At 36.2% G+C, this 15669-nt stretch overlaps 1 protein-coding gene across 7 annotated transcripts in view; it reads right to left on the reverse strand.

Moving 5' to 3' along the window:
• Positions 1-15669, reverse strand: part of ARID4B (AT-rich interaction domain 4B) — a 113452-nt gene that overhangs the window by 57771 nt on the left and 40012 nt on the right. For all 7 annotated transcript variants that reach the window (XR_004955470.1, XR_004955469.1, XM_016163384.2 and 4 more), the window contains exons 3-6: positions 10501-10611; positions 7492-7557; positions 4115-4205; positions 1351-1430 (exon numbers count right to left, since the gene is read on the reverse strand). Coding sequence is in view for 5 of the 7 variants with exons in the window: in XM_016163384.2 (XP_016018870.2) it covers positions 1351-1430; positions 4115-4205; positions 7492-7557; positions 10501-10611 (348 nt within the window). In the remaining 2 variants the exon portion in view is untranslated. The remainder of the gene's footprint in view (positions 1-1350; positions 1431-4114; positions 4206-7491; positions 7558-10500; positions 10612-15669) is intronic.

Raw genomic sequence — 15669 nt, forward strand, 5'->3', positions numbered from 1 at the left:
AATAACAGAAATGCAAAAGCATCAAAGGATAAAATAATCACATTTGGTTAGAGAGCTTATGAAAGACATCATGAGGGGTGAAGCATTTCTAGTGGCCTTAAGAAGAGCAGGGCTCAGCAGAAACCAAGGAAACAAAGTATGAACCATAATCTGGAATATCAAGTAGCCTTATAAGGCAGAAATACAGGGAAAGGGTAGAATATGAGACTGAAAAGACAGGCTAGAATCATAGTATAAATTCTTAATTAAAAATGAAATTTTAATCATTTAAGAGAAGAAAAATATTTTCAAACAACCAAAAAAACCACAGTCTAATAGTTAAATAAGTAGTATTAAAATGTCCCCCTAAAACCTGTTTTAAATAGTGACTAGGGAAAAAAAAAAATCACTCATTGGGCTACACTATGCATTAATATTTACATACTGGACCAAAGAATATAGAACTATCTATAACACTATATCTACTTCTAAAATTCTGAATAGCAAGCTACAGATTTATAAACTCTGTAACTGAATAACAATGTTAGGAACTGAGTAACACCTTCCAATTTTAGAGCACGGATTTGGTACTAGAAAGTGCTGGTTTGACAACTAGCACTGACCATCAGTTTCATCAACTGTTTAGAATGAGATAATAACGGTATCTACCATTATTGCAAAGCCCTGAGCAAAGTCCTTGGGAAATATAAGCATTTCATTTATTCATCTCACATTTATTCAGTTCCTACTCTGTGCCAGGCACTGTTCTAGGAACTGGGAACAAAGTGGTGAAAAGACATACAAAATCCCTGCCCTTGTGACATATTCTAGTGAAAAAGGCAGACAATAAGCAAATCATTAAGCACATAAAATTATTTTGATGTCAGAGAAGGATACCCACTATAAAGAAAACAAAATCGACCTAAAAAAATTAAGAGGAATGGAAGAGACAATTTTAGAAAGGGCAGCCAGGCAAGGCTTCTTTAAGAAGAGGTTATAACCATGTCGCATACTAGCAGCAGTAGTTAGGGACTGCTTGTCATATCTACATATCCTTTAACGGTGAGGGGGTTTAAGTGGATTACAAATCAGGCATCACTTTCTACGATCATTTACAAATTAGTCCATAGAAAATAAGCCCCTTGCATTTTCTTTGTGGACAAGTGCTAAAAAACATTAGACAAAAAAGAATATAGAACTTGGTATTCAAACACAAGGCCTTTAATAGTTTTCGCGGATTACATTTATAATGGTATTATGTATTAATCGATTTTCCTGATTAACAAATAAGTTGCTTGAGTTGAGAAAGCAAAACTTTGCCCCCCCAATACAAAATATTAGGACATGTTCATTCGTTAAATGATCACTTACTTCGCTTTCAGCAAAATGCCTCTCTCCTTTTAGGCACAGTGAAGATCGTCTCAGTGTCTTCTCATCTCCATCATCAAAAACTACAAGGGGAGGTAAAAATGGAAACTAGTGAAGAGTTTTTCAAAGATCAACATAATGACATAAATTATTTAATTTTCTGAGAGCAAAGACAGCTATTGTTTAAGATGACATTTGATATTCCGTTCACATTTTATGTTTACTATCAGACAACTTCAAATAGAGTGTCTTTTCCAATGTATGGCAAAAAAAGAAATAATAAACCTGAAATGAAAACATCTTCACTGAGACAGAAAATGCTAAATAAAAATAAGCAGTTAGCATTTCAGGAAGAAAACTAAGTGCTAATTAATCTTTCTCAATATGTAAAGGAAAGGCAAGTTTTTCCTGCTGATACTGACAGATTTACCTAAGAATAAGAAAGAGTACAAATTTATATATTCAGATTGTCCGTAAAAATGACTCCATGTTTATTATTTAAAGCAGAGTTTCTGAACCCCAGCACTACTGATATTTGGACCAGAAAATTCTTTTTCGCCAGGGCTGTCCTGAGCACGGCAGCACATGCGGCGGCATCCCTGACCTCCAGCCACTAGATGTCAGCGGCCCCTCTTCCTGCTGTGATAACGCAGAAACGTCCCTGGACATTGTCAAACGTTTCATGAGTGGTGAACTTGCCCACAGTGGAAAACTCCTTAATTAAAGCGCTAACATGTCCCAGCAAATTTACTGTAAGTTTGTATATACACAGAATATAAGTATATTTGACATACTTTTAACATATACTATTATCACAAATCAGGGGAAGAGAATACCTCCATTTTAAATAATGTTGCAAATTCTTAATTAAGAAATAGTTTTTGCCCAAGTACCAAAATTCGGTTCTTGTACATTCTGTGAGACAGGATAAATAACTTATAGTACTTTTTTTTAATGCCGTAACTAAAATATTCAATAATAAAAGTGCCATATTCATGAGACTGAAGTCCACACCTAACTACCATTAGGTTTACTACAGAACTGCTCACAGTCTCATAACCGACATCAATCTTTATGTGTTATTTATAAAACAAAAACAAAACTATAAATTGAAGACTAGACTGAAGAATAAATTTATAATACTGATGCAAGAAAGGTCTTCTTAAATTACAGAGGAAAAACTGACCAGAGGTAGCTCTTCCCATAAGAGGCCTGAGGTGACTCAAAGTCATTTGCGATTCACTTGACCCAAAAAACTCCACAAAATCACGCAAATCAAGAGGTTCAAATCTTCATGTTCAATTTAAGGACACTCATGAAACTGCCCAGGCCATCAAGGGTATGCATATCCAAAATGTCACCAAGCATCTACAGGATGTCAATGACAGAGCAATGTGTGCCATTACGTCACTACAATGCTGGAGTTGTTAGGCATGCCCGGGCCAAACAGTGGGGGTGGGGCCCGATGCCGGGTCTGTGGCAGAATTTTTGCTGCACGTGCTTGAAAGTGCTGAGAGGCATGCTGCATTTAAGGGCTCAGGTGGAGCCTGTTTGGTCACCGGGCACAGCTAGGTGACCCAAGCTCCGAAGAAATGGCGCAGAGCTTACAGAGCCCGTGGGCGGACGAACGCCCACGCGCTCCCCTGCCACACTGAGACGACCCTCACGGGAAAAGGGCACATGTTCCTAGAGCAGAAGAGGAGCTTGCACAGAAGGAAAAGAAACCCCAGAAGAAACTGGAGAAACAAAAAACGTATGGCCTGAATAAACTCGGCATCAAAATAAATGCTAACAAAAGTAAAAGTGGGGGGGGGGGGGAATGACCAGAAGTAAACGATGGAAACTGGTAGTAGAGATAAGAGTAAAGCGATATGAGAACACCTGCAGCTAAACAGCAAAGGGATAACACTCAAAATATATTAAGAACTCACATCCTAAAAATAATAGGAAAACGACAACTATCTCAAGAGGAAAAGGAGATTGGGAAGACTATATGAGCTGGCAATTCAGAAGAAAAGAAATACAAATGAAAAGATGTTATCTTCAATAAACATGTGGAAAGATGTTTGATCCTACTAGTAATCATGGGAGGGCACAGTAAAACCAAACAGATACTATTTTGTGTCCAGATGAGCAAAAGTTTTTAAAGATCACTACCATCAAATTTGACAAGGGTTGGGAAAACAAGAACGCTCATACACTGTTCATGGGAGTATAAATTAAAAATTAATAGTTTTTGAGGAAGGTGGTTTTCATTACCGACTGAAGTTTAAAAGTACATTTTATTTCTATCTATGCCTGGTTCTCAACGCATACACTAGGGAAATACAAGAACACTAGACATTAATCCAGCATTTACTGGAACAGCAAGAAAATTGAAACATCGTGGGTAAAAGAAAGTTATAGTATCAAATATCATAATATCAAATATTATGTAATGATTATACAATATAAGTTAAAAGAAATTTACCTGTTGCACAATATACTGAAATGTACATTTAAAAATAGTTAAGATAAAAAAAAGAAATTTCTCTAAGATACACTTTGAAGTGAAACAAGCTAAAAATCCAATTCTATAATACATACACTAAATAATTTCAAATTATGTTATGCACACATTAATGAAATACATTTTTTAAGTATCTGGAAAGATAAAAACCATTAACAGTAATAACATCTACAGGATTAAGACAAAGTAGTAAATCAAGAAAACTTTGCTTTCGTTGTATTATCTTTGAAAATATTTTTAAAAGATTTATTCCCTTACCTACAGTGTACCAACTCGCATCTGTTAATTTATTGATAACAGCTTCCTGATAGGCACCATCAAGATTCTTCACTTCCACAATAGCTCCGACCTATAGTATTTTAAAAGGTTAGAAAAACTTTTAGAAGTCAACCAAAACCTGGCTTTATTTATTTAGTTGAGTGCATGGTGTAAAGGATAAAATAATTACTGATTTGATTTGTATTAAAGTACCAGCAGTTTTACCCACCGGTGTTTTTATATATTCAGTGAAAATAAAAGGTAAATAATATCTAAGTTGTTATCATGAAAACAGTCCTAAAGGGTTTTGGGAACCCCCTTGGGTCACTGGACTGCACTCTTAGAACCAGAACCACCGTATGTGAAACTGACTGTCCTTGTCCCATATTATCACTATTATTTGAATAGGGCTGGGGAGAGTAGGGATAAAGAAATAGCTTTGAAGTCTCCTTAAGAGTCAGAACTTAACACTAATAACCGCCATTTAAAATATTTTTTGTTTCATCAAGAACATGCTGAGTTACACTTATATGGTCTCTATAACTACATTAAACTAAAAAGTTTCTGCACAGCAAAGGAAACTATCCTATCAACAAAATGAAAAGGCAACCTAGTAAATGGGAGAAAGTAGTTGCAAAACACAAATCTGATAACAGGTTAATATCTAAATACATAAAGAACTCACAGAGCTCAACGGCAAACAACAAAAACAAGAAACTAGCTGATAAAAAAAAAATGCAACAGGTACATGAAAAGATCATCATTACTAATCAGAAAAAATCAAAAAATCATAAAAAAAATCATACCTATCAGGACAGCAGCTATTATTAGAAAAAAAAAAAAGTCAGTGAGGTTGTGGAGAAAAGGGAACCCTTGTGCACTGTTGGTGGGAATGTAAATTGATGCAGACGCTTAAAAAAAAAAGTACAGAGGTTCCTTGAAAATTAAAAATAGAGCTACCATATAAGATCCAGCAATTCTGCTTCTGGGTATTTTATCTGGAAAAAATAGAAATGCTAATTTCTATGGGCACCCCCATGTTCACAGTGACATTATTTATAATAGCAAGACATGGAAGCAACTTGTGTCCATTGATAGATGAACAGATTTTTAAAAATGTGATATGTGTGTGTGTGTTTAATTATTCAGCCATAAAAATGAAGGCAGTCTGCCATTTGTGACATGGGTGGACCTTGAGAGCATTATGCTAAATGAAATAAGTCAGCCAGAGAAAGACAAATACTATTTGCTACCACTTACATGTGGAATCTAAAAAACAAACCAAAAAATCGAGGCTCAGATACAGAGGACAGACTGGTGGCTGCTGGAAAGGGGAGAGTGGGTGAACAGGGTCAAAAGCTCCAAATTCCAATTATGAAATAAGTTGTCATGAAGATGTAATGTATACATGCTGACTACAGTCAACAACGCCATGTTACATATTTGAAAGCTGCTAACAGTAAATCTGTAAAGTCCTCACCACAAGAAAAAAAAGGAAATATATTTTTTAACTGTGTGGTGATGGAAGTTAACTGGACTTATTGTGGTGTTCAGTTCGCAATACAAATGTAGAATGATTATGCTGTACAGCTAAAACTAATATAATGTGATATGTCAATTATACCTCAATAAAAATAAAACAAATACGGTCTTTATAGTGATAACAAAATAAACTTCTCCGGAGAAGAGACTGTTAGGGCCACACAACGCCCAAAAGGGGAAAGGAAAATCTGGAGAGTTAACAGAACTTTCATTACGTGATTATAGTTAATAAATATGTGGTACAATTTCTTAATTTAATACTCAAGCAGTCTAGGTATTATTTTCATGTGAACACATTACAAGTCGATTTAGATAAAATGACCACCACTTTTATTTCCTTTAAGAGAAACATTTATACAAATGCTGGCATTCTATATCAATCGGCTGATGGAAAGCTACAAAGTAAATATATTAGGGAACAATTAAAAATCTATACACACAAAAAAATCTATAGACAAAATTATTTTAACAATCTTGAGACCAAAATTTAATACATCTGCCTATGTCAAAATCAAAATATTCCTAATCTCCAATCACACATAAAGAACGACTTAATAAGAAAAAGCAAACAAGCAAAGTAATCAATTATGCCATAATCAAAGAGGCTGGAACGGTAGGACAGAAAGATGTTTGAAGATACGAAGTTGATTTTTCTCTCCCTTCCCAAGACCGAATATGTTTTTTGTAGGTGGTACCTGCCGCTGGCCTGCACCGGGCTGTTTAAAACAGGGCAGTCAGGCAGCAAAGAACTACGCTTTGAGGCAGAAACACAAATAAGGCACAGAGGTGTGCGTGCTCTGCACATTCGGGGCACAATACTTCACTGCAGGCTGTGAACCTATCAGAGTTTTGGTTCAGCCAGTACTGGCCACGAGACCTTCAAAAGATTACTTTACCTCCTTCGGTTTCCTCTTCTGTAAAGAACTGTTGTGAGGATCATGTGAAATACTATGTGCAAAAGACATGACAGTACTAGCACGTCCTAAGTGCTAAATAAATGGTGGCTAATGCCATTTAAGTGCACAAGTTTCTGTCCTTTTGTCCCTCCAAGTGACGAACTTGGATGCACCTGTGCATGTAACATTAAAGATGGCACCGACGAAATAGAAATAGTGGAAAATAATTTCTAAAACGCAAGGTTAAAAAAAAAAGAAGTTTTAGTCCACCACGGTACCTACTATATACATACACGCAAGGAACCAATGCCCTGGGGACCCAATTAAAAGTTTTAAAATGAATCACAAACAAAACTGCTAGATACACACATCTATCTAAATCTCTGAAAAGTACAACTTCGTCAGTAAAGGATTTTTATTGCATCTACAAATGTTTCTTCAATTCCGTAGCATTTCTAAAAATTCACCCAGCCAGGCCAATGTCCATTTTCAGATCTTCGAAAGGGCCAAAGGACACACACACGGGGCCACCCATATCTTCCCTCTACCCTGCTCACCAGTAGAAAGTAAAGCAGCACTTAGTTCACTGGCCAATGAGGGAAAATAAATACAAATTTCTGGAAAATCTCTAATATTTACAAGACCAGTGCTCTAACCCCTGAGCTATGGAGCCCTTCCCCAAAAATCTACAATTTTAGTAAGTGAAGCATGGTGAGACTGAAACGGATGGGTAAATAGACAGCAGTCACTGCTTTCTGATGCTCGTCTCATTCCTGAACACAGGTTTTAGTGAACATTAAATCTACTTTTTTCTATTAGTCTATATAGAATTACATATTTATCAACGCAATAGCAAATTAGCCAATAAATAAAACAGAAATGACCATATATAATTATTGTATCCCAGGGATGGAATTAATGAATAAATAAATGAATTACCTTTAGTGGGCCCTTTATGTGGTCATCCTGAACTTCTACTGTTGAAGAATCGTGTCTAAAAGTTACCTAGAGATCATAGATTTAATTAGCCACACAAAAATCAAACAACACAAGCTCATTGACACATGAATTCCTTTTTATCACATGTAATCTAAACAGTTGCCTATTTTATACAAAATCTCAATTCCTAAGCAGATTAACTGAAATTTTTATTAAACAATTTCCCAGACTAAATTACTTGATGTTTCACATATCATACTTTATTTAACACTATTAATTATTAGTTTAGTTGTATAATTTCTTTTCCTAAAATACGAGGAAAAAAAGAGGTGGCGATCTTATGCTATTAGGTACTACAGTTGACCCCTGAAAAATGTAGGGGTTAGGAGCACCGACCCCTAGCACAGCTGAAAATCCACATCTAACTTGTGACTCCCCAAAAACTTCTGCTAACAGCCTCTGTTGACCAGAAGCCTTACCGGTAATTAATATCAACAGTCAGTTAACACAAATTTTGTATGTGTTACATACTATATTGTGCATTATATACAGATATTATATACTGTATTCTTACAATAAAGGCTAGAGAAAAATGTTAAGAAAATCATAGAGAAAAAATATATTTACAGTATTGATTGAAAAAAATCCGTGCATGAATGAACCCGCGCGCAATTTAAAACCATGTTGTTAAAGGGCCAACTATGTATCATTTGGGGAAGGCTGAGCTGGATAATGAACAGTAGCAACAAACATTTAATCAGGCTCAGGTGTCAAACATATAATCTTCAGGATAACCTTATTAGGTAGGTATAACTGTTCCCACTCTGCTGGTAAGAAAACTGGGGCACGAAGTCTTAAGTAAGTGGCCCAAGACCCCAGGCCTGGTCCACGGAGGGCCGAGCCTCCGGCCCCGGCTGGCGCGCTGCAGGGCTCTCCGGTGCTCCCCGGAGAACAGGCGCCCAGATGTGACAGCGTTAGACTGAAATAAGGGGTTCAAGCTTACACATTTAACTAGTTGGTGCAAAACAAGGGAGCGTCCAGTATTCCATACAGGAAAAGCTGTTCTCCCTCTTACAGGGACCAAACCATCGGCACGGCCTTGTCGGAGGTGCATGGCAGTCAGTCTCGGCCACAGGCTCACGAACCAGCTACGACAGGCGATGTCCTGTGCTCACAGCATCACAGACATTCCCGTCTCACAAAAACACAACACTTTATTTAAATGGTGGGTTTAGGCAACTGTGTCATTCACTTAGACGACAGGCCACTTAAGAATCGAGACCAGGCCTTAACACTGATGTTTCAATTCCTAATATACTGCTTAGCACATGGGAAATACTCAGTAAGTAAAAAATGGTGAAGAAGAAGTATATCAACAAACTGTTGAAAACCTGTATTAACTATGAAACTTAAATGAAACTGGTAGAGATGTGTAGCTCCATAACTATTGAGAAAATCATTAACTTTGAATTATAAACAGATTTTAGAGCAGCCAAAAAAAAATTAACGGTAAGTTTTAGAAACTCTTTTATTTATAAGGCACAAGGTGCTGGGACTCTGTGCTACCAACAGAGGCAGTAGAGACTAACAGTTTTCTTCCTTTTATTACAGCAAGAAATGGCAGAACAAGTTACCTGTCATTTAGTGGTTCATTCACTACACAGAGGCACCCAGTTGAGATGTGGAGTCAGGGCCAAAATGCAGCCTGTGCTCTGCAGACCTACCCCTCCCAGTGGGAGTACCTTTTCTAACTGGCAGGGAGAGCTTCTGCGCATGCCAAGCTCTGCTGAGGGGCCCTCCGCCAGGACGCAGGGCTTCTGTCTAATGCACACTAAGGTGTCACACCTGCTCTAGCAGAGGCTCTGTCTGGAACAGTGAGAACGCTGATAAAAAGCTTTTTCATCTCTAAAATAGCGGCAAAAACGCACAAAAAAGAACTGAGTGTTCAGGAAACACCAGTGTGTGAAGTCAAAACAGGAAATGCCACTATAAGAGCATGTTAGAGCACCCATGTAATCAAATCACAAACGGGCTCACAGGCACCAAGCACGGAAAACTGAAGGGGGGGTGGGGCCGAGACTAGGGTCTCATGCTTACTGTAAAAGGCCTCATCACAAGGGTTCTTAACTAGGAACGTAAATTAGAATCACCTGGAAGCTTTTTTTTTTTTTTTTTAAACACACCCATGCATAAGGAAGAAAGGAAGGAACATAAGCATTCAGATATGCAGAAAGCTCCAGAAGAGACTGGGACACTCCCCACCGCCCGTCCAATTGGTGCTGTTTAAAGCAGCCTTTTACAGGGTATCTGTTAAACTGGATGATAAATCCCCTGGGGACAGAGAGCGGGTCATTCTCACACCCCTAGCGGGTCCTCCCCACCTAACAAGTATCCTGCACAGTTTGCTACTCAATAAATAGCTGACCAGTGAACAAGAATCTACCTTCAAATATTTCATTTGTCCCATATTTTTCAATACTGTAATTTATTAAAATATACACAACTACATTTCTTTTTGTGTATTACCTGAGACAAAACACATTATCTAGGCCACCATCGATTATAAATCACATCTCAGTTTCCTGGTTAAAACTGAGGAGGGAAGGGATCTTAAAATTAAGAAATTGTGATAATTCCTATTCTGCTACTAATTTGCTATTAACAGCCTTGGAGAAATGACTAACTCTTTATAAGACTCAATTCTTTTTTAACAATAAAATTAATGAATTAAATTATGTGATTTCTAAGGTCATTTTTAGCTCTAAAAGGCTAACAATACTAAGTCTGTAGTGAAATGGAATTCAAAATACCAACGGTACTAATCTAATTTCATTGCAACTGGAATATTCTAAAATGACAACTGATGCTTTTTTTATAGGTATTTTACGACCATTACTCCTAAAAATTAAACTTACCTTGCAGGGAAAAAAGTCTTAAATACACTCATCAAGTTAATGTTTCAATATCAAATACTGAACATAAAATTTATATAATCAACATATACTGTACCTTGACTTTGACAAGTCTTTTTGCTGTCTTGATCTTGGCTTCACAAAAGGCTCCTCTGTACTTAGCACTCACATCAGTGCCCACTGTCAAATAGGGAGGCTCGTCAAGGGCCTAAAAATGCAAACAAATTAGATTTAAACTCTCTACCACAATCAGATCTCAGAAGGGCAGATCTAATCCTGTCATAGTTTGTTAACAAAAATCTATAAAATAACTTAAAAATAAGTAAAATCTGTATCACAAAGGCTCTTTTAATGCACTAAACGTACACCGTATAAAATATAAAGACATCGTTTTCTCTCTACAAAATACATATGGTCCATAATATGAATTAGTTCAATCACAAGTCTATCATTCCATCCACACCTTCACCTGCCAGCCATTCAAATGTTTATTTACTATGGGACCACTTAAACAGAAGGCAGAGCCCTAAAGCTCCAAGTCTGAGAAAATTTCTTTTACTATTGAGGCTATATCTTGACAGCCACCCAAAATCATAATAGCTTTGTTTTATTACTATCTAGACAATTCTAAGGTAGAATGGCATAAAAGGGGTGGGGAGAATTACATGTACTCAAACTACTGGTGAAAACTACATTAAGAAATCCAATTTGAAAAGCAAAAATAAATGAATGGGACTACATCAAACTAAAAAGCTTCTGCACAGCAAAAGAAACAGTCAACAAGGTAAAGAGACAACCATCCGAAAGGGAAAATATATTTGCAAGCAACACCTCCGATAAGGACCCAAAATATACAAAAGAACTCAAGCAACTCAATAACAACACTTCTCCCAAGAAGACATACAAATAGCCAACAAATATATGAAAGGATGCTCAACATCATTAGCTATTATGGAAATGCAAATCGAAACCATCTCACACCTGTTAGAATAGCTGTTATCAACAGGACAAGTAATAACAAGCCTTGGAGAGGATGCAGAGAAAAAGAAACTCCCATACGCTACTGGTGGGACTGCAAACTGGAGGTTCCTCTGAAAACTTGATCTACCACACGATCCAGCAATCTCTCTACTGGGCATTTACCCCAAAGAACTGAAAACATATATCCGAAAAGGTATTTGCACCCCGATGTTCACAGCAGCATTATTCACGGTGGCCAAGACATGGAAGCAACCGAACCGTCCTACTACAGATGACTGGACAAAGAAGCTGTGGTACATATATATATAAGAAAAGATGAAATATTGCCATTTGCGACAAAAGCGATGGACCTCGACTGAGATAGTTATGCCAAGCAAAATTGGCCAGACAGAAAAAGTTGAAAACCACATGATACCATTTATATGTGGGATATAAACCTAAAAGCAACAAACAGACTCATGAACAATAGACTAGTGGTCGTCAGAGAGAGGGGAGGTAGCCGGAGGACGAGGGCTCCAATATGTGGTGACAGAGAGAAAACTATGGGCGGTGAACACACGATGTGATATATGTCTGCCTTCCTGTTGAACTGCACACCTGAAACTTACTGAATTTTGTCAACCAACGTCACCATAAAAAACAAAATTAATTGATTTTTAAAAATCCGGTTTGGGAAGTCTCAAATACAATTAGCCAAAATGTCTCAAGTGCTTTGATGCCTGTGTTTACTATTTGCCCTTCCATGCTAAATAATATTTTCAGTTTCCCCACTTGTGATTTAGTTTTCAATAGTCCTAATACAGCTGCTCTGACTTTTTATAATCAAGTATATTTCTGCATAGGTTCTATATTTATTTCTAAGGAGTTCTGTTTATATTAATCAATTCCACAGCCAAAGAAAGGTATTATATTAGTAGCTTTTCCCAAAGTGTTTTATAAGAAATACTAATATCCAAGATGGTCACCAAAAAGAAAATGAGAGACGAGTTTGGGAAAATCAGTCCATCGAATGAATTCCCACTTTGTCTAATTATTTCCCAATCTATTTGTCCAAATAACCTTTTCCCCTCATTAATATCTAATAGCATCCTGTAGAAACTTAATAGAACACAGTGTGGAAAATGCTGTATATAGCAACAAATAATGACATATCAATTTCATTTGTATCTTAAAATAAATTCGCCCCTAATAGTTGTGGCAGAGAGAGGGAGAGAGAGAGCGAGAGCGCGAGCACTATTCCAATGCTTTGACAAAAGTGCCCATAATTATATCAATTAATTTTAGTAACTTTTTTTAAAGGTGAGAAGTATTATATAAACCAAGACAAGGGTGCTATGGCTAAAATTATTGGGCCGACCCTGAACATGCCTGATCTTGTCTGATCTCAGAAGCTAAGCAGGGTCGGGTTAGTACTTGGATGAGAGACCACCTAGGAAGACCAGGTGCTGTAGGCATTAAAACAAACAAACAAACAAACAAACAAATGATAGATAGGATGGATGGATGGATAGACAGATGGATGGATGGATAGACAGACAGATAAAATATAATAAAATTATCAGGCCAATCTCCTTAATGGCCATTCCATGTATTTCATGAAAAGTATTTTAAAAAGGAACTCAAAACATATCAAGTATACGATTTTTAAAATCTACTCAGGAAAATGCCTAGATTCCAATTCACTTATGCCATAAGTATACACAGATAATAATTTCTGCATTACTACTTTCTAAATTTGTTGATATCATTAACTAACTACAATTGTAACTTGGCACTGCTCTTGCACCTGAAGTTAAGAGAGAACACACCTGTCTGACCCCTTAAAATACCATTTTCCTTGGTCAAATTTTGGTTAAATTCTAGACAAAGTAGTGTCTTTGTTTTAGCAAGCATATGATAGGGACTCACACCTCACTTTACCCAGAAATTTTAAGATAAATTTAAAAAGACAACAATTCACTTGGTGGTTCAATTGGTATTACGTGTTATTGCTAGAAAAGCCTATGACCATGGCTCATCACTGTCCAAAACATGTGACCTTCTCCCATTGGCATGCCCTGCAACTTAATGACCAGTAAAATGTTATTTTCACAGACAAATAGTATAGTTAAGATAAGTGAAATCTAATGAGGAACCAGAAATTGCAAAATATGGGCGAAAACAAAAAATCAACAAGTTGCACATTTGTGCCCACTCAAGAACAAATAAATAAGCAATTAGCTTTTCAGGTATTTTTATTATAGAACATCTTGAACAAAAAAAGAAACAGACTAGTAATGTATTTAGACTACTAGTACAGAAACCCATTTATTTGTTCTTTTCATTAATATTCGCATTATACTGGCAATATTCCAAGTATAGAATATTATAAATATGCTACTGAATAGATTTACTCAACTTGGATTTGAAAGACAGAATTTTTTTTTCTCCAAACTAAGTCCATCCCACATCCTATGAACCTGAAAATCAAGGATGACAGAAAGAATAATAATTGTCTCAAATAATATGGGTTAAATTATTACTTAAGGGTAATATTTTCTTTCCTTCAAGCTAGAATACACGAAATGGAATTAGAAAGGCATGGAAAGAAAATGTCTATTAGAAAAAAACTTGCAAAGGGAACTAAAGTATAACAAAACCTGCTAAAATGAAGCTACATTGTGAGAGTAGTGCTAATTTGTTTAAGAGTGTAGGGCAAACAAAGACCCATGTTCTGATTTTCTACTTTTTTTTTTTTTTTGCATCATCTTATTAGGCAAGCTACTTTTCTGTTCCTAAATTCTCATCATTAGATGACATAATAATTATTGTTCTGCATACATTTAACAAGCCTATCTATATGAAAGCATTGGGGTTCCAAAGACAGTCAGGATAGGACATCTGGAGACACATAATTATCTAGAAGTGAAGCGATGCTAACCAAAATTGTGAATGAGAATTTCTACAGAAAAGCAAACAAAATCCGTAACCTACACGGTCAGATTTGTATCTGTAGTTTTAACGGACCATAAATTATCGCTCTGCCATTACTATAACATGAGCTAATAAAGCGGACTAATAGGACAGCCTTTCAAAGCAGAAAGACAAGATCCCAAGCTCAGCTCAATCTTTACACTAACTAGATGAGTTTTTATAGTCTACCGAACCTCTCTAAATTTCAGTCTCCGCATAAGGAAAATGGAATCAATATTAGAAAATATTCAGTTCTGATGCCTCAACTATTTAGCTACTGTTACTGTTAATATTATAAAATGCTCAATGTGGGCAAACAAGTCATTAAACCAATGTAAACTCAGATGTGACACCCTTTTTTTTTAACATGCAAGAGACAAAACCTCATTTTAAATGACTGCTCCTCAAAAATAAATGTAAACTAAAAGTTAAACCACTTTCCTCACTTTTTCAACCAATGTTAATACTCCTCAGAATATAGTATTTTTCAGTACTAACTCTAACGAGAAAATACTACAGGATATTTGGTGATATGTATGTCTTTAAAATGTTATACTTTTTCTACTTCTAGACATGCAGAAGTAATCAAGGTACATATATTGCATTATACACAGAAAAAGCATACACAATAAAGACAGGAACTGTTAGAGAAGGATTAATTTATGGGAAGGGGAGTGGAATGGAGAGTAGGTGTATGAAACTATTTTATTCAGTCTTGTTTTTAAGAAAATGTTCCTTTTTGGTTTTTTACAATTGGTATATATCCTTTGCTGTTTAAAATGTATACTAAGACACACTTCAAACAGATACCAAAGAAGATAGAACTGTATTAACATCTAGTCATAAGCTGGTTCCTACAATGATCGACTCGATGTGTCTCATCTATGCCCCTCCCCATTCCTGACATTATTTTGCAGGAAACCCCAGGTATTATATCACTTCATCAGAACAGTAAAAAGAAGTACACCTGTCCCTCGATTTATGCGGTTACAAGTTTTTTTTACACGGTACTCTGAATATGCAGTTTCCATTGACACGGTCTCATTTTATGCGGTTCTTTTATTTTCACTTCCATTACTGGCAATTGCTCTTCCTTAAAAAACAATAGCTTAACTCAGCAACATATAAAGAACTAATATTTACTAATACACAATTAATTAATGATCTTGTTCATTGGATGGCGAATAAAAAAGCACAGGCAACTCCTGATTTTGGAGGGATTGGTTTTATAAATGTTTTGCTGTAGAAGTTGACAACTATACGAAGGAAAAAAATCTTTCTTTTAAAATACTTTTACTTTTAGACAATGCACCTGTTCATCCACACAATTCAG

This window comes from Rousettus aegyptiacus, unplaced genomic scaffold (genome assembly GCF_014176215.1).
Source record: "Rousettus aegyptiacus isolate mRouAeg1 unplaced genomic scaffold, mRouAeg1.p scaffold_m13_p_18, whole genome shotgun sequence".
Taxonomy (NCBI): domain Eukaryota; kingdom Metazoa; phylum Chordata; class Mammalia; order Chiroptera; family Pteropodidae; genus Rousettus; species Rousettus aegyptiacus.